This window comes from Elephas maximus, chromosome 1 (assembly GCF_024166365.1).
Source record: "Elephas maximus indicus isolate mEleMax1 chromosome 1, mEleMax1 primary haplotype, whole genome shotgun sequence".
In the NCBI taxonomy this organism is placed as follows: domain Eukaryota; kingdom Metazoa; phylum Chordata; class Mammalia; order Proboscidea; family Elephantidae; genus Elephas; species Elephas maximus.
Window position 1 is genome coordinate 186,139,940 of NC_064819.1, and position 21,915 is coordinate 186,161,854.

At 36.2% G+C, this 21,915-nt stretch overlaps 1 protein-coding gene across 4 annotated transcripts in view; it reads right to left on the reverse strand.

Annotated features, from left to right (window-relative positions):
* The window catches only part of FAM184A (family with sequence similarity 184 member A), a 137,722-nt gene that overhangs the window by 44,534 nt on the left and 71,273 nt on the right, over positions 1-21,915 (reverse strand). For all 4 annotated transcript variants that reach the window (XM_049899929.1, XM_049899919.1, XM_049899939.1 and 1 more), the window contains exons 6-9: positions 16,927-17,049; positions 5,764-5,925; positions 2,749-2,870; positions 2,129-2,279 (exon numbers count right to left, since the gene is read on the reverse strand). In XM_049899929.1, coding sequence (XP_049755886.1) covers positions 2,129-2,279; positions 2,749-2,870; positions 5,764-5,925; positions 16,927-17,049 — 558 coding nt within the window. The remainder of the gene's footprint in view (positions 1-2,128; positions 2,280-2,748; positions 2,871-5,763; positions 5,926-16,926; positions 17,050-21,915) is intronic.

Below are 21,915 nucleotides of genomic sequence, written 5' to 3' on the forward strand. Positions count from 1 at the left end.
TCTACTTCTGAAAATTAGTCAGTGAAAATCCTACAGATCACAGAATATTATCTGAGGCTTAGATTTGCTTACTTTGGATGAATCATTAGAAGGGACTGATCATTAGAGAAGGGGATCATATTTGGTAAAAGGGACAGCCAACAAAGATAAGGGAAATCCTCAGTGAGACAGACTAATGCAATGGCAGCAACAATGGAGTCAAACATACCAACGATCATGAACATGGTGGAGGACTGGGCAATGTTTTCATTGTGTTATACATGGAGTCACCCTGAGTTGGAGCAGACTGGACAGCAATTAACAATAGCAGCAAAGTTCTGCTATTTTTGTCATCTCTTATGTCTGGAAAGAGTTAAACCTTGAGGACATAATACTTTCACTTTAATGAGGAATCCTTTTGTTCACTCATTTTCTTAACTTTCTACAGGCATAAACAATCCAGAAGTGCAACAACTATTTGCCAGTTTATGTATGGTAATGTGTTTGACTTACATTTTTTTTAGAGGTGAGGAGAAACAAAGCCACTGAAGTCTTGGAAATGGCCTGATAGAATTTAGGCAACACAACTGGTTAATGATTGATCTACTTTGAAAACTGGTTAAAAAAATTCTCTCCATAAAGCTGGCAAGACTTGGAGCTAATACGTAATACAGCCTTTTATGATACACAGAGCCACAAATGCAAAACATGTCCTCTCAGGGATGAATTTTGCAGAACAGACACCAAAAGAAGCATCAGACAAGCGCAGATGAAATCTGACAACTTAATACAAGGGAGATGAAATTAAAAAAATGAATAAAATAATTTAACAGAAAATAGGTGGGAGAAGTAATGGACCATCTTTACCATGCCAACAAAACAAAACAAAAAAAATGCCAAACCCAGCCAAAAAATGCCTGTGTCCAACACTTTCTGGTTGCAAAACAGGGCTGACTTTCATTGATGTTTTTAATTTTTATTATAGAATTGAACTAATTCTTTAAGATTTAATTCTTAAGATTAATTCTTAATATTTAACTAAATTAAATCTTCCCAGGTAGACACCATGATATAGGAACAGGGTAACAGAAGTACCACTCTACAAAGTGAAATCTGTCCTCCTGGGCCCCGGCGCAGGACTGTAAAATAAGCGTTCAGAAGGTAACTAATAAGCAATGCTAAGGTGGTCCAACTTTTAGGGAGAGCTGTTTCCTGGTTTTTATTTTTATGTCTGAGTTTCCAAGATTTCAAATTTATTTACAAAATATTCCCTATTCAATGTAACATTATAAATTATCATGAAATACCCATACACAAATTGGCCCTAAGTGTTCTTGAAAGTCACTGCATGTATGTATCTATGTAATACTTTATCTTACAAAACGCCTATTCTGTTGATTTGAAATTCATCATGATCACAAATAGAAAGATAACAGCGGATTTCTAGCACTGAATTACTAAGCTGCTCCTTGTCCAAGTATCACACTTGCCTATCAACTGGTGACTCATGTAGTCAGTCCTACATAATTACTGGCTCTGCAGGAGAATGTTAAGAATTCATAAATTTAGAAGATGTGTAAATGAGCGAAAATGTGAAAACTCTTTTAATTATAGCTGTAAATGTTGTGGAAATAAGGAGCATGGCATCTGAAGACAGACTTAGGAATACCATCACTTTTCATTTATGTTAGTCTTTCCAAGGGGTTAAAAAGGCATTCTGAAGTTTAACAGGCTATATCCCGTTGGTAACAAAAAAGTAAATTCATCACTTTGGGTAAATGGTTTAAGGCAATCATTTACATTTAGTAAATTTTATCTTCTGTTGCACAGTGTCTAATGGCTTGAAAAAAGGTTTTGTGCTTTCAAAAAATAGTTGTTTCCAGTTTAAAATCTCTAATGTGATCAGTTCAAATACTAAACTATAAATTCACAGCATTTAGGCCTGTATATTTAACATAATTACTTAGCACAATGTTTCATAAGTTTATGAATGTCCCTTTGACATTTTTTCATTTTAAGTTTACGCCTCTAAAAAATAACAAAATACAGTAAATTAACACAGTGTTTTATAATAGTCCCCTAGCTACAAGGTATCAAGGAAAATGAGCCTTCATAATGTAAAAAAAAAAATGTACATACTATTAATTACCTGGTTTAAGAGATCTTCTACTTTCTTCTGCCATGAATCCTTGGCTGCATTTTTCTCTCGCTCTTTTAATTGCAAAAGTTGAGACATTGCTGACTTCTTATCCTCTTCATGTTGAAGTCTTAACTCTTCACGAAGTTTAGAACACTCTTGTCTAAAATTAAAAAAAAAAAAATGCCTTTACTTTGTAAACGTATAAATATTCTTCTCAATAACTGTAGTACAGTTGTTCACAGGTTTTCTAAGTGCATAATCTTCCCCAAAGTTCAGTGAGATAGAATAAAGACAGATAATTTTACAGTTAAGGGCTGTAAGATAAGTTGGTAACTTGTCCAAGATCACTGATTCATCAATTCATCAATGGCAGAATAGGGACTAGAACAACTCTTCTGACTCAGGTTAGTACTCTGCCTATTTATATGCAAAGAAATGGAATCAGAAAAAAGGTAAATTTGTATTCTAGCAGAAAAAAAAGAATTGATTTCTCTGCATTTAGTCACCAGAAAAATTCACTTAAAATGCAGCTACTATATCTTTAACAATATGAGGATATAATCCATATAACAAAAAACATTTTGTGCACATCTGTATTGATAAGACTAGTGACAGAGGAAAAAGCGTACCTAAGGTTTTCAGTCCATTTGATTTCTAAGTCATGGGCCATTTTGTCCACTCTGAGCTTCTCTTCTTCCTTCATGGCAGCAAGTGCTTCTTCATGTTGTTGCCTTTCGTGTTCTAGCTCACCCTGAAGAATAGAAACTTTTCAGTGAAGACTAGTCTTCAAAAAGCAAAGTCACTAGAATAGGCAAATTCATAGAGACAAAGTATAGCAGAGGTTACTAGGATCTGGGGACTGGGGTGAATGGAGGCTATTACTCAATGTGTACAGGGTTTTGTTGTGGGTGCTGAAAAAGTTTTGGAAACAGTGGTGATGGCTGTTCAACATTGTGAATGTGGCTAATGGCACTGAATTGTACATTTAAAAATGGTTAAAATGGCAAATTCTATGTTATACATATTTTACAAAACATAAAACAAACAAACAAAAAAGTCACTGCTGGGTATTTCGAGTAAGCGGAGTGCCTTCATTATAACTTTTATATTCTTACAGCACAAAAATTGATAGTGCTATCAATGTCAATTACTCAAGATTTTCTGACAATAAAATATATAGAACTCATATATATTTTAAATGTCTCTGTCCAGACTATATTTTATTAATGTTTATAATTTCACAAATTATTTTAAATAGTTTAAAATCTGCAAAATCAGTCATCTTAACCTTCCATATCATGAATATCTAATAACAGATTGATAATTATCTTCATATATATACACACAGGAGCCCTGGTGGCACAGCGGTTAAGCATTTGACTACTAACCAAAAGGTCAACAGTTTAAATCTACCAGTTGCTCCTTTGAAACCCTATGGGGCAGTTCTACACTGTCCTATGGGGTCACTATGAGTTGGAATTGACTCAATGGCAATGGGTTTTTGTTTGATACATATACATACTGCACAGACATATATGTTATTCAAATCCACATTAAAAAGTATGTTATTTATTAAAAAAATAGGTTGCTGTTTTACTTTGTTGAGATTTTCCTACTGCCAGTAAGGCTCAAGGATTATAGCTGTACCCCACTGACATGATTAAAACAATTATCAGGAATTTTTATCATACAACTTTAATCCAGTGTTCCGTGTGCAGTGTTATGATAATATATGATAAGATATATATGAAATCTCTGTAGATTAGCACAGATCAAGTGGCTCTCTGATGCCTGGGGCTGGAGGTGACCTGTTTGGACAACACTGGCAGCCATGGTCTGTGCTAACAGTGTAGCTGCTCTCAGAGCACAAGGCAGAAGAGAAACAGGTGATGGTCGATCCTCCATCCCCCTGTTACCACAACCCCCGTTTCTGGAGCACCCACTAACAGCCTGTGGTGCAGCATTTATTGAGGGGCATAGCCACACTGATGGGAGAGAAGCAAGCCAATGTTAAAACTGCCCACCTGGCTATTAAGCAGTAGTACTGAAAATTAAATTCAGCCATCTTGGCCAACCGTGCTTTTCACTGTTACTCTGCCTCTAGAACTATTCTATGCACTAAAGGTTGCATTAAATGTAGTATAATTAGTTTACTGTTTAAACAAGTATTTATCGTACCAAATGCAAAGCACTTAGTAGACACTCCAGTAGGGGTAGGGGGAAACGGGTAAAAGAAAAACACTTGCTCTTAAGACGCTTACACAAAGATGTAATAAACCATGACGCAGCCATATTTTCTCAATTAAAACTGTTCAGCCGAACAGAAAAGAAACAGTTGGTAGGATTTTGCTTAACATTTTTACTGTTTTCTAGTGTTGATAGAAGAACAAGGTAAACATGAGAAAGGGCCTTAAAGAAATGAAACTGAATCCATAATCCTAATTTTCAGTGCCAGGACAGTGTAAAGAGGCAACGAGTGTAAAATGCCCTGAAGGCAGGAACTGGGTATACAGCAAGGCAGTGACTCAGAACATCATGTATCATGTAAAAACAGTCTACCTTCAACTAGCATTCAGCAGAAATATTTCAACTGCTTTTAATTTTTAAATACATTTTTATTATCATAAAACAGATATCCATCATCTTCCTGTTGACTTTTGACAATGGAAAAAACACTTCTTCATACAGTTTTGCCATACAGTTCAGCTTTACACCCCAGAATGATACCACTGAGGTTATAGTCAATGTATCTGGCATCACATAAATCGAGTATATCAAGTTGTATTATATTAGCTCTAAATTCAAACCTATTCCTTGTTATCTGTTAACAGTCATATGACATAGCAAGCCAAAGGAAAAGAATTAAGTAGGATAAGATAATCTTCTATTTTGTCACAGAATTCAAAACAGAACATAATTATCATTCAATATACACAGAATATAATTATACCTTAGATAAAATGTAAATAGAATTACAGATGCACTGTATACAAGGTCCGTTCACTAAAGTGCCCTGATTTGCATGCTTTTGAAATGCCACCAATTCTAAGCTTCAAAAATAAAATTTGAAATATTATTAATAAAGGGCAACATTAACTAAGTGCTTACTATTTTGCTAAGTACTGCTGTAAATAGTTTACCACATTCAATTATTACAATTGCCACATGAAATAGTATTAACCACACCCCACCCATTTTGCAGGTCAGGAAACACAGGCTTAGAAAGGCTAAGCAACTTGCCCAAAATTACCCACTAAGAGATGGATTCAGAATTCACACCCGTGCAACCTGACTTCAGAGCCCACATTCTAAATCACTAAGAACCAGATTTCCCAACTTCTATTTCTCTCCCTGCAAATCCCCTGGCTCCTATCTCTTTGTTTTATGGATTCATTTCTCCACAAAGGCAGTCTGAATTTTGTTCCACTTCATGAGAATGGAAGGGGAAAGGCAGGGCCTTTCTGAAATTTGTAGATCACAGAGAATCACTTAGTTGCTATACATGCACATTCCAACTTTTACCAGTAAAAGAAGCATGCATACTATTATATACAATATGACGTTTATAATAAGCTTTAAACAAAGCAGTTAAATTATATTTTTCCTTTAATGATGTTTAGATTACAGTAGGATTATATAATTACCTCAACATTTAATAAAGCATCTTTGGTCTCCTTTAGCCTGCCTTTAGTCAAGTCAAGCTCATTTTGAAGCCTTTCCTGGGAGTCCTGAAGACTAGCAATGAGTCCTTCTGCAGAGCCAAGACCTTGTTCACTCTGCCTTACCAGGTCTTGCAGATGGTCAACCTGCAAGTAAATAGAGTACCTTTAACACAGCTCATTGTAATAGACTAGCAAACAGTCACGTTTGTCTTCTTAGTTTCTTCTTTAGTTGTAATTTTCCTTAATAGTTGTTTCTTGATGAATGTGGAAGAAGCACTCACAAAATCATAAGATCTGTCATCTGCTGTGTTTTTGAAAAGACCTCCATATTTATGATTTCCCTTTCTCCTGACAACTGTATAAAGATATGGATTATACCTCCACCTCCTGGTTTTAACAAATGTCTGGTTCTACCATATAATCAAATACCTATAAAAGGAATTGAAGCAAGATAAAGATTATATCAAAGACTGAAGAAAATATTTTTTAACAAAAATATTTTAAAAACTGCTTTTAAAAATTGAATCACATATTCCATTTGAGTCCAGAGTTCCTGCTATTTAAAAAGATGATCAGCTTAGGTCGATACTGATAAGCAGGTAAATGTATCATACAAAAATAAGTTGGGATCTCTGTGTTTTTATATAAGATTCATTTTATATAATTCTTATGAGTTGAATTTGTATAATCTTAAAATTAGGAAATAATAGATAATTTGTTAAACAGTTTCCTATCCTCAAATTATGAGAACTAAAGTCTATAAATGAAATAGTTTAAATTATCTAGGAAAATGCCAAGAAGTAAAAAATCTCATTTTTATAGAACAGCCAAGCCCATGAAATTCCACAAAAATGAACCCTGATAATTTAAAAAACAATACCTGAATATTTCTCACTGTAAATATAGCTATCACAAAGAAAACAATGAACATTCTCTAACTTCCTTTCCAACTCACAATTCCCTCCCCAGGTGCAAAGCCTTCCTGTCCCGTTTCCACGCATGTATGTGCTGATAGACGTATCTGCAGAACAAGTGTGGGGATGCCAGTGTTTTATCTTTAGTGTCTTTAAAGGGATGCGAATCTCATAAATGAGCTGGGGAACTTCCCATTGTCTTCTGTGCTCTGAAATCTTTTCATGGCACAAAATTAAGTCCTTCTTGAAAGTTTGGTAGATTTGGTCCATTAAATCCTCTGGGCCTGGTATCTCTCTAGATACATGTTGGATTACTTCATGGTTTTAACTAGCTTGGTCAGGTTTTTCAACTACACTGAGTCATCTTAGAAATTTTTACCTTTTTATACAATGACATCTTTTTCCAAATTTTAAAAACTTACTGGCATATTTGTACATAATATGCACCTGTAATGTTTTAAAATTTTCTGTCGCTGTCTTTATTTCCCTTTCTCTACTTCATATATTGCTTACACATACCTTCTCCACTTTTAGTACTGATCTGACATGCCATAAGTGTATATTACAGTGGTGAATGAATGTAAGGAAAGCAACTGTAATACAGTTGAAAGACTACTGAATTTAGCAGAAAATCTCATTTCAAGTCCTAGGTTTGTTACTGTAAAGTAGTAATAATATCTACTTCACAGTGACCACAATTAAGCCAGAATTAAATTCAAGGACAAATGGGAAAGGATTCTTTAGAAAGCAACATGCAAACATTATGTACCAATCAATAACAAAGGAACAATGATGGAATCTGTCAGCACAGAATCTTCTCCCACAGAAAACTTTCAAGTGAATAAGAGTAATGTACACAAATGCAATACTGTACCTGAAAAAACTTATAAAGAACAGTATATTCTAGTTACTAAATAATTAAAAGAGTCTGTTGAAGAAACTAAGAATATAATTAAGAGACAGAATTAGTATGTAGTACGCAGTATATAGGCAAAATTTTATTATAGAATATAATAAAATATCAAAAGCAAATAAGTAATTAACATAACTGAATAAAGTTTGTATTCTAAAATATAATAAAAGTTGGTATGTGTGGAAAATATCTGTTGGTTGTCTCCCAATATCCAAATCTCCTTTTGGCATATGGGAACCCTACTTCCCTATCAGGTCATGTGGTCTTGCAACAACACAAACTTCAGGATGCAGTACCTGATCAAAACATAAGCCAGTAAGATCGTCTCATTCTACTGGTCATAGGGATTTTGGTTCAGTTTCAAGCATGTGATTTAAGCTTATCTATTGAAAAAAAAAAAAAAAAAGTTTTTTTTTTTATTCACAGTAATCTCAGGGCTCTTAAAGGGGCTTCATAAAAAATCTTCTTCCAGCTGCACATATACATGAGAGAATGTATGGCTGAAGAATGAAGTCACCACAAAGACAGCAAATCTAACTCAAGAGAAATTGAGTTCCAGTGTCATCAATTTCAGCACTGAATCTAGTCATGCCCAGTGCTAATACTACCCTTAGACTTTCTAGTCAGATGAGGCAATACATTTTCTTCTTCCTGAAGCCGGTATGAGCTGGGATTTTTGTCATTTGCAATAGAGATCAATACTCAGATTCCTCTTCATAATGACCAAAGAACAGCAGTGTGCACACCAAGAGAATACAGTAAGCAGAAGCATCCTCCCTGGAGTATCTATTCACATTAGTGCTTCTCTAATCCATTCTCCTTACAACAGCCAGAGTGGTTTTTTTTTTTTTTTTTTAATACAAATGTGGAAGGGAGGGTAAGCCCTGTCCACCAAGGAAATATCCACACAGTCACACTTAGCATCTTCCAACTGCTTCCTGTTGCCCTCAGGATAACATCCAAAATCTTTCACAGGGCTTATAGGGCCCCCATGGCATGACCCCTGCCTAACCCTCCAGTCTCACTCAGCCTGTCACTTCCTCTCCTTGGGCTTTACACTCATTGGGCAGAAGAGTAGCACACTAGTTAAGAACTGAGTCCTGAAATCACATTGCCTGGAATGGAATCCTGGCTTTATACATTATGTGACTTGGGCAAGTTATGTAACTTTTCTGAGTAGCAGTAACTAGGGTAATAATAGTATCTACTGCATAGGGGTGTTGGGAGGATTAAAGGAGAGTCCACTACAAAGGAGAGACTGTAACAAACAATGCCTGGGGCACAGTAAGCACTAAGTAGATATTATTGTTTTGCTATCACGCTGCATCCATATTGGCATTCCTATAATTCTATAAATTTCTCTTGCCTCAGGACCTTTTCATAAGCTTGCCTCAGTTTATTCTTCTTGCAAGCCCTAGTAATCACTTATTTATCACATTTTTGCAATACGCGTCAGACTTGTAATTGCTTGTGTCCATGTCTTTCCATGAAAGTAGGGACCACGTCTGATTTATTCTTCATTGCAACCACAATACCTAACACAGCGATTTGGTGTCTAGTCAACAACAACAACAACAACAAAAAACCAAACCCACTGACCCATTGCCATTGAGTCGATCTGACTCATAGCGATCGTACAGGACAGAGTAGAACTTTCCCATAGGTTTCCAACGAGTGGCTGGCTAGTGGATTCAAACTGCAGACCTTTGGTCAGCAGCCGTAGGTCGCCACGGCTCACTTACTTACTAGCCACTCAATATTTATTAAATAAATGAATGAACCAATTAATCACAGGAAAAGTTTATATATGCTTACTAGCAATCAGAAATAAAATCTCTTTAACTTTTCAATGTGTAAGTATTAAACTCCTGGAAGAAATCCTCAATGCCTTTACTTTCTTGACCTTTTATTGTACGAGGGCAGCTGCCAGGCCATATGGCACCTCTAAGCAGAAAGAAGCAATCCCCCTGGGGTGGGAGCAGCCCCAGGGCATGGAAAGGGGAGCAGGTGATGCCTCTGTGTGAATTAGAAAGACACTCTCCTCTCTCTGGGCAAACAGAGACCTGTGAAAATTTGTTTCTAAATTTCTTCTGTTATAAAGAGTACTAAATTTTTGTCAAAAATCCTTAATTATTTGCTCAGGTTAAATACTCAGAAATGAAACTGCAGAGTTGAAGGGCCCGCCCATCTTTAAGGGTTTTGATACATGCTGCAAGATTTCTTTTCAGGAAAATTATACGATTTTATATTCCCATCAGCAGCTTATGAGTGTTTACTTCTTACCCTTATATCAACACTGCATGGTCTCATTCAATTTTTATCACTGTTAATTTTATGGTAGTAGAAATGGCATTTTGTTGATTTCATTTCAAGTTCTTAAATTACAGTGAAGTTTTTTTTTTATGTTCTCCCTTAGCCTATTTTTTTTAAAAAGGTAATTTTCCTACCATTTTTAAGCACACTTAAAGTGTTCAAGAGGTTAACGCTTTGTTAGTTCTACAATTTGCCAATCACCTCATCCCAGTTTTTCTTCTCATGACTTTATCATGTGTTTTGATACATATAAGTTTTAGCTTTAACTATACAGATATTCTGTGTTTTTAATCTATGATTGTGGTGCTTTGTTTCAAAAAGCCTTCTTCATCCTAAGATTTGTCACCTATGTTTTCACATTTTAATTATATTCAAATTCATGATTTCATGCTACATTTCAATCCTTAATGCACCTGGACCTTTTTTGCTATGAGGTTGAAGAAAGGATCTAATTTTATTTTTCCCCCTCCTTTCCATTCACACGTCATCTTAGAACAGTGTCCCTCCCTTATTAATGACATTAAACCTATTAACTCTAGCTTTCATAGTACTTTTCTATAGAAATTGTAGAAAGATCTTCACAGAACTCTTGATTTCAAAACCTAGTGCCCTCTTTTCAGATCTCATACCCTCTGGCTTCTAAGCATTGCATGACATTGTGAGGTATTTCTACCCTCTTGAAAGTATCTGCTTTCATGGTTTTCTGATAGCCATTAACCCTGTTCTCTTGCTTCTGATTTCCCCTTAATCACTTTCCCTAGCTCTATTAACACTGGTGCTCCTCTTTGTTACCAGTTTTTTTCATCATCTCTGCCTGGGTGAGCTCCTCTACTTACATGGCTTCAGTGACTAGCCAATCAATTTTTAGCTCCAAGTCTGAATTTTCTACTTAGTTTCAGCCTAAAAGAATTGCAATCACCTTAAAGTCAGCATATCCAAACAACTTCATTCTTGCCGGTCCAATATACTTTTCCTCTTACAATTCCAATTTTCCAAAAGTGGCATCATTATCTGCCTAAACACCTGAGCTACATACCTGAGTCACTTTCCACTACCTACCATATCAAGCCCTGTAAATTCTATTTTTGAATAATCCTCTCCACTCTTAGGTTCACTTCCCTAGGCAGAATTCAGATCATTTCTTGCCTGGAACGACAGCATCTTAAGTCAGCTATCTACCTCTAATCACCACCCTCCTCTCCACATAATTATCCTTCAGCTGTACTAGAGTTCTCTAAGAAGATCATCTGATTATGTGATGTCTCCACTGATACCACTCTATCATAAGGATAAAGTCCAGTCTTTGGCATGGCACAAGAATCTCTCACCGCTTGGCTTCAACCTTCCTTTCTATCACATCTCTCAACAAGCCCCACGTGTATCCTGTGGTCTAGTGCAGTAGTTCTCAACCAAAGTCATTTTTGCCCCCAGGGGACATTTGTTAATTTCTGGGGCCACTCTGGGCTGTCATAACTGGGAGAGGAGTACACTACTGGTATGTAGTAGATAGAGGCCACGGATGCTACTAAATAGCCTACAGTGCACAGGACACCACAAAGAATGATCTGGTACAAAAATTACAATAGTGCTGAAGTTGAGAAACCACGATGTAGCAACACTGTACTTGTTCATGGTTCACCAAAACATTGTAACTTTTATACCAGTATGACTGTATGTTTTTTCTCATACCCATATTATCTTCCATCATTCCTATATCTGGCAAATTTATACCCACCTTTCAAAGAGCATCTCCCATACCATGTTTTTTTCATCTCCAAAGTCACATTCTCCAGAGCCTTTTTTTAGCCCTTATAGTCAGCGAATCACTCCCTGCACCGGGCTCTAAAAATACATTGTATTTATTACTGAATCATAATCACTTGAGACTATAAGTTCCTGGACATTTTGTGAAGGTTTCCCCACCACCTAGAAGACATGCAGTCAATAAATATTTCCTAAATCATTAAAAAACAACAACAACAATAAAAACAACTATTACTGATGTTACTAGAATCTAATTCCAATTTTTCTGGAGACCAATGTAGTAATAACTAGCACTAGCTATAAAATTATTCCTATCCTTTGGCCCAGTGATTCCATTTTCAGCAATAGCTAGACGAAATGAAAAAAAAATTTTAAATGAACAAAAGTGTTTACAGACCTGATAACTTATTCATTTATCAGTAAAAACAAGACTCTGTTGAATAAGGTTGAACAGGAGACCTCATTAATATTCCAGCTCTTCAGCGTCTCAAGGCCAGTGGCTGAAATATGCCTTAGCTAGTTACTGATCAGGACAGAGAACCAGACTTAGAAAGGCCTCATCTTGCTATTAATCAGACTGTAGCCTTTGTGTGACAACACCCCCAAATAAGAAGGGTCATGTGCCTTAAAGATATCACTATTTATAACAATAAAAAATTAATTAAATGCTCAACAAAGAAAATGTTTAAGCAACTCTGGCAAAATATATGATGGAACACTATGTGAATATTTAAAATGTCTAATAAGTAGTTAATAAGTGGAAATGTTTATATGAAATAAAGTCATGTAAAACAAGTACAAAAAAACTTGTAAGTACAGATTATAATTACATTAAAATATATAAATACATTTAATGTCATTAGAGAATAAGGAATGTGGAAATATTCTTTATGTTCTTAAGTTGTTTCTATTTTTGTAAAACGACTTAAGTTTATAAAAAGCAACACTCAGAAGTTTTAGCACCTACCAGTCAGTGACTCTGGATGACATATATTATAGATATCATAAGACAAAGCTGAGAAAAAACTGAATCATTGTTTTTTTTTAATCATGTAATAGATATGTATCATGCAATATGATACCCTGTTAAGTGAATGTTGATACACCCTCTATAGGAGCCAAAGAAATAAACTGTTATCATCTTGCAGTAGGTAGAATTCTAAGATGATCTTTACTGTCCCTCTCCCTTACACGGTCCCCTCCTTTTAAGTGGGGTGAGATTTGTGCATATCATTGGGCATCACATCCCTAGTTAAGTTATATAGCAAAAGGGATCTTGTAGATGTAATCAAGGTCCCTAAGCAATTCACTTTAAGGATCCCTCTACAGGGTGGCGATGAGTAGGAACCAACTGGACAGCACCTAACAACAACAAAAAGCAGTTCACTTTAAGTTAATCAAAACGGAGATTATCTGGGATGGGCCTGACCTAATCAGAGAAATTCAAAAGTAGCAGAAGTTTTCCTTTTAGCTTTGAAGGACTAAACTGCAATGTTATGAGAGAAGGGGATCAAATAGCAAAATTTGAGGGGAGCATGTAGGAGCTAAAAAACAGTCCCCGGCTGTCTTAGTTATCTAGTGCTGCCATAACAGAAATACCACAAGTGGATGGCTTTAACAAAGAGCAATTTATTTTCTCACAGTCTAGTAGGTTACAAGTCCAAATTCAGGGTGTCAGCTCCAGAGGAAGGGTTTGTCTCTCTGTCAGCTCTGGATGAATGCTTCCCCTGGTCAAGGAGCTTCTCAGACACAGGGACCCCATGTTCAAAGGATGTGCTCTGCTCCTGGTGCTGCTTTCTTGGTGGTATGAGGTCTCCAACTCTCTGCTTGCTTCCCTTTCATCAACATGGGAGATAAAAGGGGGTGCAGGCCACACCCCAGGGAAATTCGGTTTACCATGGTTTGGGGGGTGACCTGAGTGATGGTGGTGTTACAATCCCACCCTAATCCTCTCAACATAAAATTACAATCACAAAATGGAGGACAACCATACAATACTGGGAATCATGACCTAACCAAGTTTATGTACACATTTTTCGGGGGACGTAATTCAATCCATGACATCGGCTAACAGCTAACTAGAAAACGAGACCTCAGTAATGCAAGAAAATTAATTCTCCCAACAACCAAAGAAACTGGAAGAGGGCACCTAGCCTCACAAGACTGCAGCTTCGGCCTACTGAGAGACTCTGAGCAGAGGACTGAGATAACCCATACCTGGACTCCTGATCCACGGAAGCTGTGAGATTAAAAAAAAATGTGGTTTTTAAGCTGCTAAATTTTGAGGTAATTTGTTATATAGTAGTAGAAAACCATACACTTGTTTATAGGAACTTGACTTAGTTTTCAATGACAAATTTTATTCATTCAACAAGTATTTCATTTACAAATACTTATCTTCTACCACGTGTCAGCATTGTACCAAGTGTGATATAACATTTTATCATAAACAAATTCAAACGATTTTCATTTTAACAAAATAATGAGTTATACATGTGTATAAAATCTTATGTCTAGAAGAAAACGTAAAGCTTAAATGTTACAAGAACATTTACAAAAAAAAAAAAGGTCAGATCTATTGTCTATTCAGCCTAGTATTTTATCTTTGAAGGTGGCTCCAGATAACATTTTATAGGATAGGATGGTTATCCTATACCAGAGACTTTGGAAGTACTAGCTTCCTTTAATATTCTATTTTGATTCTGACATTCATGAATTAATCACCTATTTCCATAGTTGACCTATTTATATTTTTAATTTGTATCACAAGGATATCAAGATCCATCAACTTATGAAGATAGTGTATTCTTTAATCTTTTTTAAAACAATCACTTATTTCTTTATGAAATACTCCTGTCTTTTTATAGATTTATCTACCATTCAGCCAATAAATGTAAATGGACTAAACTCTCCACTTAAAAGGCAAAGATTTCAGACTGGATATATATTTTTTATAATACAGCTATACGCACTTTGCAACAGAAACACTTAAGCATACCCAACTACACATAAGCATAAGGATGCAGAAAAACTAAAATTCACTGATGAAAACAACATAACAGCCACTTCAAACTAAAAGAAAGCTGGTGTAGCTATACAATATCAAACAACAAGACTAAGCCAAAAAGGGTGATTTACTAAGCAGCTAAAACAATTCTGTATGTATATCCACATAACAAATTCTCTAAATACACAAAGCAAAAACGGACAGAATAGAAGAGAAACAAATCCACCATCATAGCATCAGTGTTTAGTTACTGATAAACAGATTAGAGTCAGAAAGATACAGAAGAGTTTAAAATCTTAATCTAATGGACAGCCATACAGACTACAATACATAAGATAATGGGATACACCCTGAACAACAAAGTTCTTTCATGTGCTAGGTCACAAAGCTAGTCCAAGTTTCACAGATTTTTTCATGCAAAACACAATTTCTAACCATAATGCAATTAAGTTAAAAAAATAATTTCAATCTTACACAACTTTTCCAGAAAACAGAAAAGGGAATATGCCCCACTTCATTTTACAAGGCTAGAATAACCTTGATTCCAAATCAAGAAAAAAGATGGTATGAGAAAGGAAAAGTACAAAACAATCTTACTCAAACTTAGGCTCAAAAATCCTGAAACAAATATTAGTAAACCAAATCCAGCATTATATTAAAAAAAAGATAGTTTATCATGACTAATTTGAACTATTCTAGAAATTCAAGGTTAATTTTTAACATTAGAAAATCGGTTACTAAATGGTATCATATGAACAAAATTAAAGAAAAAAAAATCTCAAATAGATGCAGAAAAATAAACACCCATTCATCATTTTTTTTTTTTTTTTTCCTGACTAGGAAGTTAGGATTAAAGAGAATTTCCTAAACTTGACAAAGGGCATTTTTAAAACAGAACAAAACTGTACTGAAGCACTGAAATCCTTCCCTTTAAGAATGTTTTTTATCTCTGGAGGTTCTAGTCGGCAAAGTAGGACAAGAAAAAGAATGCTCAAGGCTGAAGGAAAGAGGTACATACAATAAAACGGTTCGTTCAGATTCTTAAAGAGCCGTTCTAAAGGGGTACCAAACATTATCAGAGTGCTAAAAGATAATTGAAAATGTAGCCAGAAAAAAAAAAAATTACATATTTATTAGAACTCTTCTCAGTGAGAGCAGAGTTATGTTGGTTAGAGGAATGCATGGATAAGCTATTTGGAATTGAGAATGGAACCCTGGAGGGCCTGTGGGAGAAACACAGACAGTCACTTAACTGCCTTCTAATGACAGTAAAAAAAAAAAAAAAAAAAATTTTTTTTTTTTCTTTTGACAGTGGGATACAGTAAAGACAAGGATCATGTTTTGCTGAGAGAGGTGTGCAAATTTTGAGCCAGTGCTAAATTATCTCGGATAATAGAAGAGAGGCTGAGTTAATACCAATAACAATCTTTCTTTTCTATGATTCCCACATGTAGTGCCTGGTATTGTCTCTGATTAAGTGTTGAAAAATAATTAAAGAATACTGGTGCAAAATATTAGCCTGCCCAGGGGCACTCATGTGTTTTGGTGTGGTTTCCAGTGAGCAGAAGCAGAGTGGTGAGAAAGCAGGACTTAAAGCTCTTGGGGAAGAGGACGCTGGTGAGGTAGAAACAGCTGATAAGGTGAGAAGTGTCAAGACACTATCACTCCACAAGTCATGTGACAGAGGAATCAGAACAAAAGGAAAACGGGACAGTTGCAAGGCTGTTCTGAGGCAGACTAAACAACGGCAAAAGAGAGAAGAGGATGGAACAGATAATATTATGATTTTAAAATATTTTTACTTTTTTTTTACTATATTCTATTCTTAGCCTTTTCTTTTCCATGCTAAACAATACTGTTTTCATAACAATTTAAAAATTATTTTTGATAACACTATCTAGGACTACAAAGTTTCTCTTTTCTTTTTTTTAAACTGAGATACAGTATAGAGAATACTAAGCTAATATTTTACAAAAGGGTAAAGAAATTTTTGTTTCCTTTCTTGTAAGGTGGTGTTCTGATTTGTTTTGCTTTTCCCCACAAGAACCATAGGTCTGTTTTTTGGTGGGCCATAACCAATGGACAGTTCAAAATTCAGTATCAATTAAAGCATTTTAGATTATTTTTACTCTAAATGTTACCTTCACTGAGGCTCACCTACCTATACATTGCCACCAGAATAAAATATTATCATTAACGTGTAACATAGATGATAGGCCTAAAAGGATTCTTGCCTCTTGATTGGCTGTATTCAGCTTGTCCTCCAGTTCTTCCTTCAGGTTTTCTAGCTTTTGTTGAAGCTGATTTTTATCTTCTTCCAGGTTTACTTTCTCCTTTTTATATTGTTCCTCCAATTCCTTAGGAAAAGAAATTAAAAAAAATTACAAAACTGAAATATCACATATTTGGGAGACTCAAAGAAAAGGAAAAAGATTATTCTCCTTTATACTTCGATACTTTGCACTTCAAATTGGTCCTACGCTGATGTAACATCAGAGTTAACAGTGATTCTAATTGGTCCTAGTAGCTTTGATTCCATTATCCTCAATCACTTAAGGTACAGAGGTTATCCAATATTTTTAAATGATGAGAATATTTTACTAGTCTAGATCAATTTATAGAAAAAAACAAAAATCTGCAATATAAATAATTTGGTAAGATAAAAAAATTCTAACTACCTCTTGAATTCAGAATCTTTTTTAGTTAAATAAATAAATAAATAAATAAATAAATTGTTACACAAACTAAGGACACGTGCCCTAAAACTCCTACCAAGGGCTTGGTGACTCAATCTTTTAAGTGATTAAGCCTATGACTAATGGATCCATTCAACCACTAAAGCAAAAATCCTGTCAGCTTGGGCTGAAAGGGAGACAGACAGTACAAAATGAAGGAAAGCTGCCTGCCTCCTGGAATTCTACAGGCAGGAAATGTGCCAATGGAGCAACATGGTTCCAAATATCTTTTGACCTCCAAGAAAAGAAAAGAACCACCACTGGAGTAGTTTAGAGATCAGCAGAACTGTTGGAAGGAGCATAGAAAGCAGGGTTGCCTCGGTTTCAGAGGGTGGAGCCAGGGCCTCCGAGGTTTCAAAGGTGGAATCATGGCCTCCTAGGTTTCAAACAATGAGCCACGACCTCCTTGGTTTCAAAGAGTCAGATGTCCACCAACTAGATTCCAGAGTGTGGGGCTGCCGTTCAGGTGGGCCAAGAGAATGGAGCCACTGCCCAAAGCTGAGGAGGCAGAGCTGTCATACCCAAGAGGTAGAACTGAGCCTTGCAGGGCTAAGGGGGTACAGTCATCACTAGGATAGACTAGAAGAATGGGGCCAACCAAAGGCAAAGGAGCAGAGTTGTCAGCCCAGTGGGCCTGGAAGGCAGGGCTGAAACCCAGGGCCAAGGAGCCTCCACCCAGAATCCAGAGAGTATGGCCAACTTCCTGAGTCCAGAGGGCAGGGCTATTGCCCAGATGGTTCTGGATAACAGAAGACTATTTTCAAGCCTTTAGAGCTAATGTAATTTGTTCTGCTGGATTTTGGACTTGCTTGGTACCCGTTATTCCTTCTTTCCCTCCAATTTCTCCCATTTGTAATAGAAATGCCCAACTCGTGCCTGTTCCATCACTGTACTTTGGAAGCAGATACTTCATATTCTAGATTTCACAGGTTCACAGATGAAGAGGAATTTTGCCCCAGGATGGAATACGCCTAAAAGTCTCACCCATATTTGATTTAGATGGTTCAGAAGATGAGACTTGGGGCATGGAATTGATTTAAGACTTTTGGGATGATGCGATGGGGTAAATGTGTTTTGCATGTGGGAAGGATATGAATTTTGGGGTGCCAAAGGGTAGAATTTTATGGATTGAATTGTGTCCTCCAAAAATATTTACTGTGAATCCTAACCCCTATCCCATAAAACCACTGCCACTGAGTCAATTCTGACTCATGGCGACCCTACAAGACAAAGTAGAACTGCTCCGTAGGTTTTCCAAGGAGGAGCTGGTAGATTGGAACTGCTGACCTTTTGGTTAGCAGCTGAGCTCTTAACCACTGTGCCACCAGGGCTCTCTACCCCGTATACCTGTGCTTATAATCACATTTGGCAATGGATTTTCTTTGTTATTTAATAAGGCAGTATTAGTGCAGTGCGTGTCTTAAGTCAATCTCTTCTGAAACATAAAAGAGTAGATTGGACACAGAGAAGCAAGTAGAGATAGGGGAAGACAGATGCCAGGCTACAGGAAGATTACCAAGGAAACAAGGAGCAAAAGCTGAAAAGAGACAAAGACCTTCCCCCAGAGCCTATGGACAGAGAAGACCAGCACTCTGAATTTGGATTTCTAGCCTCCTAAACTATGAGAAAATACATTTCTATTTTATTACAACCACCAACTTGTGGTATTTCTATTATAGCAGCACTAGACAACTAAGACAGCAAGTACAAAACTAAGGCATCTGAAGAGTAAAAGAAGTAAAATTGATACTTATTAAAGAGCATCTACTATTTGCCAGGCAAATTACTTAATAACAAAACCACAAAGACAATAAAACATGGTACTGCCTTCAATAAGCTCATGGTATCAAGTAATTACAGTGTAATTAAAACTAGAGGGAGTACACCAATGTTCACTACAGCACTATTCACAATACCCAGAAGGTGGAAACAACTTAAATGCCCATCGGCAGATGAATGGATAAACGAAATGTGGTACACACAGTCCCCAAGTTACAAATGTCTGACTTACGTACAACCTGGAGTTATGAACCAACCCATGTGAAGTCTATTATTTTATAAATTCCAGGTACATACAATGGTTCATAATAACAAACAGGTGCTACTTTGAGATGCTCATCAAAACACTATTCTTATTACTGTATTATTATGTTAAATATGTTTTAGTGTATCTAGAAGTGTTTCCTTAATGTTTTTATGCATAGAAATGTACACTATATACTATATACTAAGACAAACATTTGAGTAACTGATATTACATATGAACTATACCTAACTGTTCTGAATTATGCACAAATTCAACTTAAAGACAGATTTAGGAATGGAATTCTTTTGTAATCCAGGGACTGCTTGTACATAAATACAATGGGATACTACTCATCCAGTAGGAGAAATGAAATCTTGATACATGCTACAGTATGGAGGAAGCCTGAAGACACTATGCTGAGCAAAATAAGCCAATCAAAAGGTCAAATACTTATGATCTCACATAAAAAATACAAGAGAAGGCAAATGTAAAGAGACCAAAGTTTATTGGTGGTCACCAGCAGCTGGAGAGAGGGGGAAAAAAGAAATTAACGGTGATGGAAAAATCACCTTGATAAACGGTAAGGCTGCACAGCCAATTATCGTAACTGCTGTCAATAAGTTACACACCTATAAAAAGTTGAATTGGCAAAAGTGTGATGGATATATTTATAACAACAACAAAAAAAAAAGAGCAGCTGCTGAGGCTGTTTATGTACAACCAAAACACCTCATGGGATTTGGTTCCTTGGTTTGGAGGTTTAGGGTCAGGGTTTCATGGGACATCCCAGTTAACTGGCCTAATAATGTGTTTAGTGCTTCTGTTGTCTCCTAGTTCATTGCTTACAGCCGGAGGTCTTAAAAGCTTGGACGACCTATGCAAGGCCTAAGCCAAAAAAAAAAAAAAAAACAAAAAACCCGAAGCCCAGTGCCGTCAAGTCGATTCTGACTTATAGCAACCCTATAGGACAGAACAGAACTGCCCCATAGAGTTTCCAAGGAGCGCCTGGCAGATTCAAACTGCCAACCCTTTGGTTAGCAGCAGTAGCAATTAACCACTACGCCACAAGGGTTTCCAATGCAAGGCACAAGAACTGGTCTCTATTCACCTGGAGAAACAGAGGAAGAAAGAGTCAGGAATAGGAGGAGGAGATGGAATGGGTAGCTAATTGCCTCCAGGAACAACTGCCTCCTTTTTTCATGAGACCAAGAGAACTGGATGGTGCCCAGCTACAATTACTGAACATTTTGATAAAAGATTCCAGATCAAAATGGGCAAAATGCCAAACGGAATTTCAAATTCACATAGGCTTCAGACTTTCTGGATCCACAGAGAGTAGATGAATCCCTGAAACTATTTCCCTGAGATAATATTCAAACCTTAAATCAATAATATCCTGAAGTCTTCTTAAAAGCGAATAATAGTTCTGCAAAACTATTAAAAAAAAGGTCTGCCTTAAGCATTATGCTCTTTTAAGAACTGTCTATATGGGATCAAACTGACAAAAGATTAGATAGGAAAGATCAGATAGGAACCTTAGGCGGCACAGTTCATGTTAATGGAGAAAGAACAACTTAGAAAAGGTGGGTGAGAATGGCTGCACAACTTGAAGAATGTAATCAATGTCACTAAATTGTACATGTAGAAATTTGAATTGATATATGTTTTGCTGTATATATTCTCAACAATAACAACAAAATAAATAAAATTTAGAAAAAAAATGTAGAATCCAGATTTTCTGCTGCCATGGAGGTTGGACAAACCTCTGAAACTACTTCCCTGAGATAATCTTTAAGCCTTAAACCAGAAACAATGCCGAAGCGTTCTCAAAACCAAACAATAGTTTAGCATAACTAGTAAAAGTTGTCTGTTTTGAGCACCAAACTCTTTTAAGATCTATGTATATGGAATCATATCAACAACAGCAATTCTAAAGATTAGATAGGAAACTTAGGGGGCAATGAGTTTATGTTAACGGGGAGGAACAATTCAGGAAAGGAGGGTGAGAATGGTTGCAATACTCAAAGAATATAATCAATGTCACTGAATTGTACATGTAGAAATTATTGGTGTTTTTTCTACTGTGTATATTCTCAACAACAAAAATAAAGTAACTTATTAAAAAAAAATGGGCTCAAACACAGCAACGATTGTGAGGATGGCGCAGGACCAGGCAGTGTTTTGTTTTGTTGTATATAGGGCTGCTATGAGTTGGAACTGACTCAATGGCACCTAACAACACACACACACACACACACACATACAAACTAGAGAAGTCACTGTTCAGGGAGCACTGAGCTTCTGTTAAAGGTGATGGAAAAATTTAGAGAGTGATGATGGTTATACAACATGATGAATGTAATTCATGTCACTGAATTATACACATAGAAAGGGTTAAAATGGCAAATGTTTTGCTATCTATATTTTACCACCAAAAAAAGACTAGACATATGTGTGGAGTA